General features: G+C 47.4%; 1 protein-coding gene across 1 annotated transcript in view; it reads left to right on the forward strand.

Moving 5' to 3' along the window:
- Positions 1 to 13,425, forward strand: part of LOC140422906 (uncharacterized) — an 84,223-nt gene extending 70,798 nt beyond the window's left edge. Inside the window, exons 3-6 of the mRNA XM_072507740.1 lie at positions 6,339 to 6,489; positions 9,595 to 9,638; positions 11,146 to 11,198; positions 13,309 to 13,425. Coding sequence (XP_072363841.1) covers positions 6,339 to 6,489; positions 9,595 to 9,638; positions 11,146 to 11,198; positions 13,309 to 13,425 — 365 coding nt within the window. The remainder of the gene's footprint in view (positions 1 to 6,338; positions 6,490 to 9,594; positions 9,639 to 11,145; positions 11,199 to 13,308) is intronic.
- Positions 13,426 to 15,726: the final 2,301 nt, after the last annotated feature.

Genomic DNA, 15,726 nt, shown 5'->3' on the forward strand with positions numbered 1-15,726 from the left:
GCGGCCGTACCAGAGTTCTGTACAGCTGCAACATGACCTCCTGACTCCGGAACTCAATCCCTCTACCAATAAAGGCCAACACTCCATAGGCCTTCTTCACCACCCTATCAACCTGGGTGGCAACTTTCAGGGATCTATGTACATGGACACCTAGATCCCTCTGCTCATCCACACTTTCAAGTACTTTACCATTAGCAAAATATTCCACATTCCTGTTATTCCTTCCAAAGTGAATCACCTCACACTTCTCTACATTAAACTCCATTTGCCACCTCTCAGCCCAGCTCTGCAGCTTATCTATATCCCTCTGTAACCTGCTACATCCTTCCACACTATCGACAACACCACCGACTTTAGTATCGTCAGCAAATTTACTCACCCACCCTTCTGCGCCTTCCTCTAGGTCATTGATAAAAATGACAAACAGCAACGGCCCCAGAACAGATCCTTGTGGTACTCCACTTGTGACTGAACTCCATTCTGAACATTTCCCATCAACAACCACCCTCTGTCTTCTTTCAGCTAGCCAATTTCTGATCCACATCTCTAAATCACCCTCAATCCCCAGCCTCCGTATTTTCTGCAATAGCCTACTGTAGGGAACCTTATCAAACGCTTTGCTGAAATCCATATACACCACATCAACTGGTCTACCCTCGTCTACCTGTTCAGTCACCTTCTCAAAGAACTCGATAAGGTTTGTGAGGCATGACCTACCCTTCACAAAGCCATGCTGACTATCCCTGATCATATTATTCCTAGCTAGATGATTATAAATCTTGTCTCTTATAATCCCCTCCAAGACTTTACCCACTACAGACGTGAGGCTCACCGGTCTATAGTTGCCGGGGTTGTCTCTGCTCCCCTTTTTGAACAAAGGGACCACATTTGCTATCCTCCAGTCCTCTGGCACTATTCCTGTAGCCAATGATGACATAAAAATCAAAGCCAATGGTCCAGCAATCTCTTCCCTGGCCTCCCAGAGAATCCTAGGATAAATCCCATCAGGTCCCGGGGACTTATCTATTTTCAGCCTGTCCAGAATTGCCAACACCTCTTCCCTACGTACCTCAATGCCATCTAATCTATTTACCTGGAGCTCAGCATTCTCCTCCACAACATTGTCTTTTTCCTGAGTGAATACTGCCGAAAGATATTCATTGAGTATCTCGCCTATCTCTTCAGACTCTACACACAACTTACCATCCCTGTCCTTGACTGGTCCTACTCTTTCCCTAGTCATTCGCTTATTCCTAACATACCTATAGAAAGCTTTTGGGTTTTCCTTGATCCTTCCTGCCAAATACTTCTCATGTCCCCTCCTTGCTCGTCTTAGCTCTCTCTTTAGATCCTTCCTCGCGACCTTGTAACTATCCATCGCCCCAACTGAAACTTCACACCTCATCTTCACATAGGCCTCCTTCTTCCTCTTAACAAGAGATTCCACTTCTTTGGTAAAGCACGGTTCCCTCGCTCGGCACCTTCCTCCCTGCCTGACCGGTACATACTTATCAAGAACACGCAGTAGCTGATCCTTGAACAAGCTCCACTTATCCAGTGTGTCCAACACTTGCAGCCTACTTCTCCACCTTATCCCCCCCCACAAGTCACGTCTAATGGCATCATAATTTCCCTTCCCCCAGCTATAATTCTTGCCCTGCGGTGTATACTTATCCCTTTCCATCCTTCACGTAAACGTCACCGAATTGTGGTCACTGTCCCCAAAGTGCTCACCTACCTCCAAATCCAACACCAGGCCTGGTTCATTACCCAAAACCAAATCCAATGTGGCCTCGCCTCTTGTTGGCCTGTCAACAAACTGTGTCAGGTAACCCTCCTGCACACACTGTACAAAAAACGACCCATCTAATGTACTCGAACTATCTTTTCCAGTCAATATTTGGAAAGTTAAAGTCTCCCATAATAACTACCCTGTTACTTTCGCTCTTATCCAGGATCATCCTCGCCATCCTTTCCTCTACATCCCTAGAACTATTTGGAGGCCTATAGAAGGCTCCCAACAGTCTGACCTCTCCTTTCATGTTTCTAACCTCAGCCCACACTACCTCGGAAGATGAGTCCCCATCTAGCATCCTCTCCGCCACCGTAATACTGCTCTTGACTAGCAGCGCCACCTCCCCCTCTTTTGCCTCCTTCTCTGAGCTTACTAAAACACCTAAACCCCGGAACCTGCAACATCCATTCCTGTCCCTGCTCTATCCATGTCTCCGAAATGGCCACAACATCGAAGTCCCAGGTACCAACCCATGCTGCCAGTTCCCCTACCTTATTTCGTATACTCCTGGCATTGAAGTAGACACACTTCAAACCACCTACCTGAACACTGGCCCCCTTCTGCGACGTCAAATCTGTGCTCCTGACCTCTATACTCTCATTCTCCCTTACCCTAAAACTACAATCCAGGTTACCATGCCCCTGCTGCATTAGTTTAAACCCCCCCAAAGAGCACTAACAAATCTCCCCCCCAGGATATTTGTGCCCCTCAGGTTCAGATGTAGACCATCCTGTCTGTAGAGGTCCCACCTTCCCCAGAAAGAGCCCCAGTTATCCAGAAATCTGAATCCCTCCCGCCTGCACCATCCCTGTAGCCACGTGTTTAATTGCTCTCTCTCCCTATTCCTCATCTCACTATCACGTGGCACGGGCAACAACCCAGAGATAACAACTCTGTTTGTTCTAGTTCTGAGCTTCCATCCTAGCTCCCTGAAAGCCTGCCTGACATCCTTATCCCCTTTCCTACCTATGTCGTTAGTGCCAATGTGGACCACGACTTGGGGCTGCTCCCCCTCCCCCTTAAGGACCCGGAAAACACGATCCGAGACATCACGTACCCTTGCACCTGGGAGGCAACATACCAAACGTGAGTCTCTCACGCTCCCACAAAATCTCCTATCTGTGCCCCTGACTATCGAGTCCCCAATTACTAATGCTCTGCTCCTCTCCCCCCTTCCCTTCTGAGCAACAGGGACAGACTCCGTGCCAGAGGCCCGTACCCCATGGCTTACCCCGGTAAGTCGTCCCCCCCACAAGTATCCAAAGCGGTATACTTGTTTCTCAGGGGAACAACCGCAGGGGATCCCTGCACTGACTGCTTTTTCCCAGTCCCTCTTACAGTTACCCATCTATCTCCAATCTTTGGTGTAACTAATTCCCTGAAGCTGCTATCTATGACCCCCTCTGCCTCCCGAATGACCCGAAGTTCTTCCAACTCCAGCTCCAGTTCCCTAACTCGGTCTTGGAGGAGCTGGAGATGGCAGCACTTCCTGCAGGTAAAATCAGCAGGGACACTAACGGCATCCCTCACCTCAAACATCCTGCAGGAGGAACATTGCACTCCCTTCCCTGCCATTCCTCTAACTTTCTACCAAGATCTGGCTAACAACTAAATTAAATTTTAAAAACAAAAAAAATATTAATAACAATAATAAAATATGGTACTTACCTCACACCAATGGGTTTTATTATTATGTTAGAGGAGGAGGGCGGGTGGGAGACACTACACGTGTAGTGTCTCGGGTTTCCTCTCCGCCAGAATTTATTGGTGAGGGTCTTCCCAGAAGTCTGCGGGTCGACTTCCTGTTCCCACCTTAAACACTAAAATTTAAAAAAATAAAAATAAAAAATAAAAATTTAAAGGAGAGACTTACCTCCCAGAAATCACTTCCGCACTGGGGGGCAGTGAGGAAGTGATTTCTGTGAGGTAAGTCTCTCCTTTAAATTTTTATTTTTTATTTTTATTTTTTTCGGGGGGCTGAAATGGACTAGCCTGCTCCACTCCTGCTGAAATCGACTGGGCCTGCAAGGTAAGTAAGTAGTTAATCAGTACTTACCTCACCCAGGCAGCGACCTTTTAAACGGTCCCCTCTGCCTCGCAGCTCCCGCGCTTTTTCAAATTCCCGCGCTGTTTCTAAGGTCCCGGCTCTCTCTCCCGAACTAAACAGCTGACCTGCAAGGTAAGTAAGTAGTTAATCAGTACTTACCTCACCCAGGCAGCGACCTTTTAAACGGTCCCCTCTGCCTCGCAGCTCCCGCGCTTTTTCAAATTCCCGCGCTGTTTCTAAGATCCCGGCTCTCTCTCCCGAACTAAACAGCTGACCTGCAAGGTAAGTAAGTAGTTAATCAGTGTGCAAGGTATTGAACCATCGGTTGGCTTGGACCCTCAAGCTGGACCATTCAGGCCGGATTCTCAGGCTGTGGGATCCCCTCTGGAGACAGGCTTCAACTTGTGTTGAGCTGAGCGTTACCCATGGACAGAGAACTTCAAACCTGCTGAGTTTCTGATATGTGGTCAGCTTCAGCAGACTCACCAACAACTTGTCTCAGTTACACAGAATATTAGAGCAGCATTTTCCTGAGGCCTTTGAGAGGTCTGGTACTTTTAATGGAAGAGGAACCGGAAAGATCCCCCTCCCCAGCTCTGTATTCAGGTTTTGAGTACTCACTAACTGCTCTGTGTACCTGAAGGGGGTTCAAGCTGAGATTTGAGAGAGAATCCCCCTCTTCTGGGGGAGAGATTCAAGAGGATTCTGCTCAGCTCTGCAGTTTGGAAAAATCTGGGTTGGCCGGCACCGATTCGTCCTCCAACACGGCCGGAGACTTCTCCGCCCACACTCTCCTTGGCATTCCGTGGGCCACAACAGTTTTACGTGTTTCTGTAACATGGCCAACATGCATTGTCCCCCAGTCTCTAACTGAGACACAATCTGAGGGTTTAGTTAAGAAGGAGGTGGTTTTGGTGGTTGAACAGGTTTGAAGTCCCCACCATGGGTGGTTAACAGGCTGCCCCCTGGTACTTCCCTCCAACTTGGTCAACACTCCTTGGCACCTTCTCAATACCTGACTCTGTCTGTCCCTCACCACTCGCTGTGCGAAACTGTCTACATCACACTCTCAGACAGTACATTCCAGATCCTAACCACTTACTGTGTAAATCTGTCTCCACCACACTCTCAGACAGAACATTCCAGATCTTTACCGCTCGCTGTGTGAATCTGTCTCCACCACACTCACAGACAGTACATTCCAGATCCTAACCGCTCGCTGTGTGAATCTGTCTCCACCACACTCTCAGACAGAACATTCCAGATACTAACCACTTGCTGTGTGAATCTGCCTCCACCACACTCACAGACAGAACATTCCAGATCCTAACCACTCACTGCATGAATCTGCCTCGACCACACTCTCAGACAGTACATTCCGGATCCTAACCACTCGCTGTGTGAATCTGCATCCACCACACTCACAGACAGTACATTCCAGATCCTAACCACTCACTGCGTGAATCTGCCTCCACCACACTCTCAGGCAGAACATTCCGGATCCTAACCACTCGCTGTGTGAATCTGTCTCCACCACACTCTCAGACAGAACATTCCAGATCCTAACCACTCGCTGTGTAAATCTGTCTCCACCACACTCTCAGACAGAACATTCCATATCTTTACCGCTCGCTGTGTGAATCTGTCTCCACCACACTCTCAGACAGAACATTCCAGATACTAACCACTTGCTGTGTGAATCTGCCTCCACCACACTCACAGACAGAACATTCCAGATCCTAACCACTCACTGCATGAATCTGCCTCCACCACACTCTCAGACAGTACATTCCGGATCCTAACCACTCGCTGTGTGAATCTGCCTCCACCACACTCACAGACAGTACATTCCAGATCCTAACCATTCACTGCGTGAATCTGCCTCCACCACACTCTCAGGCAGAACATTCCGGATCCTAACCACTCGCTGTGTGAATCTGTCTCCACCACACTCTCAGACAGAACATTCCAGATCCTAACCACTCGCTGTGTGAATCTGTCTCCACCACACTCTCAGACAGAACATTCCGGATCCTTACCACTCGCTATGTGAATCTGTCTCCACCACACCCGCAGACAGAACATTCCGAATCCTAACCACTCGCTGTGTGAAGAAGTTTTTTCTTCATTTCGCATTTGCCTTTTTTGCAAATTATTTTTTTGCCCTCTGTCTCAATCTTTTCAGAAAGGGGAACAGTTTCTCCCTGTCTGCTCTGGTCAGAACTCCTGTGATTTTGAACATCTCTATCAAATCTCCTCTGATCCTTCTTCTCTCCAAGGAGAATGGTCCAACTTCTCCAATATATCCCCGGAACTGAAGTTCCTCATCCCTGGATCCGTTGTTTTGAATCTTTGCTGCTCTCTCTCCGATACCTTCACATCCTTCCGAATGTGCGATACCCAGAACTGGATGTAATATTCTGATTGAGGCTGAACTAATATCTGAAGCTGAATATACTGAAGCTGCCGTGTGTGTAACATTCTGATACTTTACAGAACAATCATCCGACCAGAATCCCGGGACAGCAGATGCGATTGTTTTAAGCACGGGTATAATCCTGGCCTTTGTTGTCTTGTTCTGCTTCGCTCTGCTCACACGTTATCTTGTAAAAAAGAGGTTGCACTCTGCAAAGAACTCCACACAAGGGTAAATATGACTCGTCTTGTGTCTGATACTGTTACTGCACAGGGTGATTATTTTATAACTTGCTGCTTTTAGTGAGGAGCCACATTCTCCTTGCAGCCTATCATTCAAGTGTGTGACCTGCTACTGTTGAGACCAACACATGTGCCAGTGCTTGACTGGTGCCAGTCATCTCCAACTGTCCTGGCATCACAACCACCCCAGTATTGACCAACAGGCACCTAACTGCTGCTGCTGAGAGCCAGGGTGGTTTTAACAGTTGACGCACTAAACCTCGCCCTTCGGACATTCGTGCTGGATAATTGCCCCCCTCGCCCTGCGTGCTGGTTCAGTGCCCGTGTCTCGCTGGCTGCACAGTCCCTCATGGTGGTTAGAACAAACAAGTGTTCATGTGCTCTGTCCAAACAGCCCATGTCGGCCTTTACCCTCCCCACAAGGAAATAGTTCTAATCATATTCACACTATGTTCCCAAATCTCTTCAGCGTTCTTTTTCATCACCTCCCTCTCCAATCTAATCTCAAATTATGACATTATTTCTGCCTCACCCACTAGTCTGGGTGAATCCCACATCCTCCCGACTCTGTGTCAAGATATTTATCTGCCCTATTCTAGTCTCTTCCATAAGCTTGTATCCAGAGCTCCTCAATCTTCACCCTCCCTGTAAAAGTCTGCTTCCATCTCTTCTGTCCCAAGTTTAAAGAATTTTGAAGACCTTTGATCATATTGCTCTGCAATCTGGGTTCTGCTAATGATAAAAAATGTCTCCCGTCTTTCTTTGTATTTGTTTTGCTGACACCAGACCCAATCCCAGTGAATCTCTCCTGTTTCCTCACTAACGCCTGACAGCTTAATCAGCTTGGAGTGGAGAGCTCTCTAGCATGTCTTCAAAAACTGATATAACTTTCACTGTCAGTGAACGACAGACAGTCTCGGTGTTTCGTAACTAACATTCAAAACATTAAAATGTTCCAGGGAATATTGTGCAAAATGGGTGTTGAAATTTCCAGGTTGTAACGAGACAGCAGTGAGTGCATGGCCCAGATAGCGGAAAATCCCAGTATTCATTGTGGATTCACTGGGAGCCCAGGGGAATCCTGACCAGTCTGGTTTGGGTGGTGTGACCATGGACATCTGCACAGTTTGCATTGCTTTGATAGAAATGAGATGGATCAGATTTCCCAGGAGAAGTCCACACTGTTTCCAGCCCTTTCTCAAAGTGTGACATGTTTTGTGTTTATTGAGTTGGGAGGTTAATAGGGTGGTGAAAAAGGCAGATGGGACACTTGCCTTTATCAATTGGGGCATCGATTACAATAGCAGGGAGGTCATGTTGGAGTTTTATAGAACTTTAGTGAGGCCACAGCTGGAGCACTGTGTGCAGTTCTGGTCGCCACATTACAGGAAGGATGTGATTGCACTGGAGGGGGTGCAGAGGAGATTCACCAGGATGTTGCCTGGGATGGAACGTTTAAGTAATGAAGAGAGGTTGAATGGATTTGGGTTGTTTAGTCTGGAGCAGAGAAGACTGAGGGGCGACCTGATCGAGGTGGACAAGATTATGAGGGGCATGGACAGTGTGGACAGGGAGCTGCTGTTGCCCTCAGTTGAAAGGTCGGTTACAAGGGGTCACAAGTTCAAGGTGAGGGGCAGGTGGTTTCGAGGGAAGTAGAGGAAAAACCTTTTTACCCAGAGGGTGGTGAGGGTCTGGAACGCGCTGTCTGGGAGGGTGGTGGGGGTCTGGAGCACACTGCCTGGGAGGGTGGTGAGAGTCTGGAACGCACTGCCTGGGAGGGTGGTGAGGGTCTGGAACGCACTGCCTGGGAGGGTGGTGAGGGTCTGGAACGCACTGCCTGGGAGGGTGGTGAGGGTCTGGAACGCACTGCCTGGGAGGGTGGTGAGGGTCTGGAACACACTGCCTGGGAGGGTGGTGAGGGTCTGGAACGCACTGCCTGGGAAGGTGGTGACGGTCTGGAACGCACTGCCTGGGAGGGTGGTGAGGGTCTGGAACGCACTGCCTGGGGGGGTGGTGACGGTCTGGAACGCACTGCCTGGGGGGGTGGTGACGGTCTGGAACGCACTGCCTGGGAGGGTGGTGAGGGTCTGGAATGCACTGCCTGGGAGGGTGGTGAGGGTCTGGAACGCACTGCCTGGGAGGGTGGTGACGGTCTGGAACGCACTGCCTGGGAGGGTGGTGACGGTCTGGAACGCACTGCCTGGGAGGGTGGGAGAGGCAGTTGCCTCACATCCTTTAAAAAGTACCTGGATGGGCACTTAGCCGTCATAACATTCAAGGTTATGGCCAAGTGCTGGTCAATGGGATTAGGTCGGCGGGTCAGGTGTTTGTCAGGGATCGGCGTAGACTCGATGGGCCAAAGGGCCTCTTCTGCAGAATCTGTGTGATTCTGCGATAGAAAGATTAAAGTCACCAATCCTAAACTCCCAGAAGAAAGGGAAGAGACTGAGACAGGTGCTGTCACCTTGTCCCCATCCCAAACTCCCTGTGTCCACTGCACCTCGCTCTGGCCTTTCTCTCTCACTCTTTGGGATACGGGAGGCAAAATAAATCAATCAGGGCTGAAATATTTTCTAAATGATCGGTTTATTGATATTAAGACACAAGGGCAGGGATTCCCCAAAATCGCAGTAAAGTGTTGCTGCCGGAGTAAACACCAGAGTGTTTCACGCTGGCATCAATGGGCCTCTTGGCCCAGCGATTCTGCAACCCACAGGGGTCTTCGCTCCCTCCGGGAGACCAAAGGTGAATCGTTCATTTCTCTGATGTTACAGCTGCTTCTTGTCCCGGATGTGAAATCATTGCAAAATGAGAAGTTTCGCAAACAACTCTTTCACTTCCAAAGTCTGAAATTAGAATAAGATGCATGAGCTTGATCAAACTTCCCAGCATGCCTTCCGATTTTGGTCACATTGTGGAGCCAATTCTGCTTATTTAGTAAATGATTCCGGATATATGGCTCATCCGTGTCATCGTCCTTAAAAACTGGAATCAAAGGCCCATGTTGGAAAATCTAAACTCCGTCTCCGCCAAGAGTGTGACCTGTTGTTCTGCAGTAACGCTGCAATGAAGCTAATGTGTGGCATTTCTTTAGGATCCCTGATGAAGACCAGAACCCTGTGTATGCAACAGTGGACTGTGAGTAAACTAATTCAACCATTGTTGCAACGCTCACCGGGAATTACGCTCGATCCCAGATACCCCTTTGATGTTGTTAGTTTTGGGAAGTAATTAACATGCTAATAATTTGACCAATTTATTTGTCTCATTTGCAAAGTTTACCGTTAATTGCGGTAAAGTTACATCGGACAGAATGAAGATGGTTGGAGGCTGTCCCCAGCCCTGTAGCTGCAGAGTGTGAGACATACCCTCAGGGTGGCAATGTTACATCGAGTGACCCACAAAAGATAAACTTTCAGACATAGAAAGTCCACGGAACGGCCTCCTATATTTCACCAGCGTCTGGAATATCCTTGTAGAGTGATCACATTGTCAGTTCTCAGAGCAATTCCTGGGAATAGAGATGGTTAAGAGTTGACCGATTAGTTTGATATGAGAGTTTTTGGATTGAATCGAGAGAGAAAAACTATTTGCTCTGGCGAGTGGGTTAACAACTAGAGATCAGAGATTTAAAATCATTGGGTAAAGATCGAGAGGGGAGATGGAGAGAAATGTTTTTCACTCAGAGATTTGTCGGGATATGAAACGCTCGCCCGGAAAATGTGGAGGAAGCTGATTCCAGAAATCATCTTAGAAGAGAGTTGGGCAGGTACTTGCTGTGGAGGGAGAGCAGCGAAGGTTTACCAGGCTGAATCCTGGATGGTGGGACTGACCTATGAGGAGAGACTAAGTGGGTTAGGATTATATTCATTGGAGTTTAGAAGAGTGAGAGGGAATCTCTCAGAAACTTTGAAAATTCTAACAGGATTAGACAGGGTAGATTCAGAAAGAATGTTCCCAATGGTGAGGGAGTCCAGAACTAGTAGTCAGGGTTTGAGGATAAGGAGTAAACCTTTTAGGACTGAGGTGAGGAGAAATGTCTTCACCCAGAGAGTGGTGAATCTGTGGAATTCACTCGCACAGAAAGTTGTTGAAGCCAAAATGCTGTGTAATTTCAAGAAATAATTAGATTTTGCTCTTGGGGCTAAAGGGATCAAGGGATATGGGGGGGAAGGCGGGATCAGGTTATTGAACTTGATGATCAGCCATAATCATAATGAATGGGGGAGCAGGCTCGAAGGGCCGAATGGCCTCCTCCTGCTTGTATTTTCCATGTTTCTGTGTATGTCTCAGGAATTTACAGGATTCCGGATAAAAAGCAGGAATGTGGGATTGGGCACAATGGCCCTTTAAAGAACCAGCACAGGTTCAATGGGCCGAATGGCCTCCTCCTGTTCTGTGAGTTGCTGATTTCTCTGATGAACTTTATAACAGAGAGGAGGCCTCATGTCTCCCAGGAAAACTGCCCCAGTCACTCTGGAATTTTCATTTGCTGTCATTCCAAGTTTCCTGAGCTCGACCTTTACCATAAGACCATCAGACATAGGAGCGGAAGTAAGGCCATTCGGCCCATCGAGTCCACTCCATCATTCAATCATGGCTACATGGATTTATTCTGAAGAAACATCTTTGTGTTTTCTTTCAGATAAAACACGGAGCAGCAATCAAGAGGTTGAAGAAGCTCCTTCTGCTCCTTTGGTAAGGAAATGGAAATGGGGCTTAGCTGCTGTTCTTTGCTGCATTTTAGATTTGCTGCCGTTTCCCAAAATAGAAACCACATCAATTAAAGAGGAGTTTGAATGTTACTGTAAGTTTACAAATCAATCCTTCTGTTGCAGACAGGAGAGTGATACACAACCTGCTCTGATTTCCCCGCTCCACCTGTCTGTCTGCACAACGTGGTTTCAATTATTTTTAAAGTTAGTGGTGGCATATTTTTCAAATCCATTGGGTTCTGTGAACCAATTTACTGATAAACTGCAGAAAACTGGAGTTAACAGTAACTCAGAAAGTTAATTTAAACCTGGGAAATTTCACAACTTCCCACTCCATCACACACACTCATATATTGATACACTCACACACACTCACACACACTCACACACACACTCTCACACACTCACTCACACACACTCACTCACACTCTCTCACGCAAACACACACACACACAGACACACACCCTCTCACACACACACCCACTCTCGCATTGCCGTCCTCTCCCTCACGCGTGCCACCACCCTCTCTCCTTCATTCTGTCACCATCTCTTTCTCTCTCTCTCTCACACAAACTGATTTGCATAATCACTGCTTATTTATATATTTCAGACATATTTTGAAAAGTTTCCAGTACCTTCTATGTGACCAGGTTAAAGTTGGGGACAGAGTTTCTCTGGGTTTCCAACCTGAAACTTGAGGTGTCATCTTTTGAGGGGTGATTTTTTGAGGGGTGATTTTCTGAGGGGTGATTTTCTGAGGGGTGATTTGTTGAGGGATGATTTGTTGAGGGATGATTTGTTGAGGGGTGATTTTTTGTGGGGTGAGTTTTTTGACAGGTGATTTTTTTGAAGATAATTTTTTGAGGGGTGATTTTTTGAGGGGCGATTTTTTGACAGGTGATTTTTTTTGAGGTGTGATTTTGAGCCTCTCCGTCCGTGAGAAAGACACTGTGGACCCAAACTCTGGAGTGAAGTGAAAAATGTGATTCTCTCCGGCGTGATTGGTGTTTGGAATCTCCCCCCCCCCCCCCCTGCCCCGCGCCGGGGGAGGAGTGAGAATCACACGGTGTGAGATCAGGAACCTCACTGTAATACATCAGCACACCATTACCCAGCACTCTCTCCAGACCTTACCCCTCCCTCACGGAATCTTGACTCAGCGTGACGTCCCGCCAGCATCATTTACACCAAGGCTGGCCGGGCGTGAGGCAGTCTCAGAGTCTCCACCTCACCAGAGTGACGCCGGTAACTACACCAATCACTTTTATTTCTGAGAGGCACAAGATTCCATGAGGATTAACACCGTTTTTCCCGTTGAGAATGACACTTTGGAGGCTCGGAATCTAGAAGAGCCTGTGAAGAATATTTAATTCCACAACAAGTCAGGTGCAGGATTCCAAATAAAGTGAAGGAGAAAAGAAAGAGAGAGAGGAGGGATAAAGAGACTGAGAGAAAAAGAGAAAAATAAACTTCTGAGAATATTTTTTTTCCAAATCTCCAACAATAATGAAAAGCTGAATGAATGAGACATGTCGGAGTTAATTGTCAATTTCAGGGGGGTTCTTTGGCAGCCATTAAGACAGACCATGCCATTAAAAACAATAACTGACATTCCAACACTGGGGGCTGGATTCTCGGGCCCCCCAGACACGTGTTCCTCGGCCGCGCGCTGTTCGCTGGCAGCGGGATTCTATCATTGACGAGGTGGGGGTGAGCTGCCTTCTTGAACCGCTGCAGTCCCTCAGGTATGAGGACATGAAATGTAAAATATTCCCTGGGACTATTTGGAAGATGGGCAGAGGAATCATCCTTTAATGTCCTGGGTGATATTTATCCCGAAAAAACATGACAACTGATTGGTCATTGTCACATTGTTATTTGTGGGATCTTGCTGTGTACAAATTCACAGCTGTAGCAGAGCGACCAGAGTCAATAAAAAGCACATCCCAGCGGCCTGTCAGCATCTTCCAGTGAGAAAGGCAAAGAAGAAGAAATCATTCAGTTATTAATAATAATACCGTTTGATCTGTTGACAGACATTCTTCCATTCTGTGTGGAAATAAATACTGATCAATATTTCTATTGGATTACAGTCAGGTGAAGGGGAATGCAAATATGCTGAGCTTCGATTCCATTGCCCAGGCACCAGGCAGCCGGCAGTATCACTGACTGAAAGCACAGCGGAGTATGCTGTTGTTCATCGTTCTTAAACCTCAAAACCAGCAACAATTAACCAGTGGGACAAGCAGCAGTCACCAAAACCTCACCCAATCACAATCACCTCTGCCTTTCCTGCACATTTCAACGGCTTCAATCTCTCAACAATATCAGAGCGAGATTGTAAATCCCAGACCCTGATATTACTGGACACTCAGACCCTCCCAGACCCTGATATTACTGGACACTCAGACCCTGATATTACTGGGCACTCAGATCCTGATATTACTGGACACTCAGACCCTGATATTACTGGACACTCAGACCCTGATATTACTGGACACTCAGACCCTGATATTACTGGACACTCAGACCCTCCAAGACCCTGACATGACTGGACACGCAGACACTGATATTACTGGACACTCAGACCCTCCCAGACCCTGATATTACTGGACACTCAGACCCTCCCAGACCCTGATATTACTGGACACTCAGACCCTGATATTACAGGACACTCAGATCCTGATATTACTGGACACTCAGACCCTGATATTACTGGACACTCAGACCCTGATATTACTGGACACTCAGACCCTGATATTACTGGACACTCAGACCCTGATATTACTGGACACTCAGACCCTGATATTACTGGACACTCAGACCCTGATATTACTGGACACTCAGACCCTGATATTACTGGACACTCAGACCCTGATATTACTGGACACTCATACCCTGATATTACTGGACATTCAGACCCTGATATTACTGGACACACAGACCCTGATATTACTGGACACTCAGACCCTGATATTACTGGACACTCAGACCCTGATATTACTGGACACTCAGACCCTGATATTACTGGACACTCACACCCTGATATTACTGGACACTCACACCCTGATATTACTGGACACTCAGACCCTGATATTACTGGACACTCAGACCCTGATATTACTGGACACTCACACCCTGATATTACTGGACACTCAGACCCTGATATTACTGGACACTCAGACCCTGATATTACTGGACACTCATACCCTAATATTACTGGACATTCAGACCCTGATATTACTGGACACTCAGACCCTGATATTACTGGACACACAGACCCTGATATTACTGGACACTCACACCCTGATATTACTGGACACTCAGACCCTGATATTACTGGACACTCACTCCGTGATATTACTGGACACTCACACCCTGATATTACTGGACATTCAGACCCTGATATTACTGGACACTCAGACCCTGATATTACTGCAGAGACTGAAATTGCCCAAATGCGACACTGTGTTGAGAACATTGTTCATGGAATGAAGTCTGTAATTTGCCTAAGAAGACATTATTTGCTTTGTGAATATTGCTACAACCATTTCTGTCATAAAAGCACATTGCATTGATCATGTCCTTTCATTGAGGGAAGTATTTGTAACAGTTGGTTTTGCTTTGCAGTATTAAGGACTAATAATTGTGAAATATTGGTCAGTGACTAATCCTTTCTACTGGGTGTCAGTGTGGATTGTGGAGAGATTGTTGAGGTATGGATTAGTCTGGGCTCAATTCTAGAGGCCCCGGTGATGGAGAGAAACCTGTGCTCTGCCTCCTCCTGGATCCCTGGGAAGGGGTTTGAATGGGACACGGTGCTGTGGCGAGTGGCCAGAGATCACTGGAGATTTCGGAGCCGGACTGGGGTTGGTGACCAATTTGAAATCAGCTGATGATAGCGCCAAGGAGCGTTTGCAGAACGGAATTCAAATGTGGTCAAAGAGCCAATGACCATAACCCCAGGACATCAGAGTTGTCTCCTAGGCTCAGCCATCTTCCGCTGCTTCAATAATCTCCTGGATCTGTGTCAATAAGGAGGGTATTTGCTGATGATTTCACACTCGCCCTCCACCCCTGCTCATGATGAAGCTGATGCTGGTCTACAATTAGACCTGGTCAGCAGCCATTCATCTGGGACAACTGGTTCACCTTCTAACCCCTCACAGCTTCCTCACAATCTAAAAGGCAGGTTAAATGTGCACTTGAACACTTGCTCCTTGCCTGGGTGGGTCAGCCTGCAGCAACATTTGAGAATCTGGGCACCGGTGGGGACAGAGCAGTTCACTGGGGGTTGGTGGTGTTTCCCATTTCCACCAGCAGCGCACTCTGGTGGCTGATCTACACGATGCACCGCAGCAGCTCGCTGAAGGTGATTTGGGCCACACTGCCCTCCCCTGGTTTCTCTACCACCAAGAAACACAGCAGCAGCATCATTGTGGCAACATCTTCAATTCCAAGTTAGCTCCCAGTCACACACCATCCAGATTGTTTATATCAGCCATTCCTTC

This window comes from Scyliorhinus torazame, chromosome 1, assembly GCF_047496885.1.
Source record: "Scyliorhinus torazame isolate Kashiwa2021f chromosome 1, sScyTor2.1, whole genome shotgun sequence".
NCBI lineage: Eukaryota > Metazoa > Chordata > Chondrichthyes > Carcharhiniformes > Scyliorhinidae > Scyliorhinus > Scyliorhinus torazame.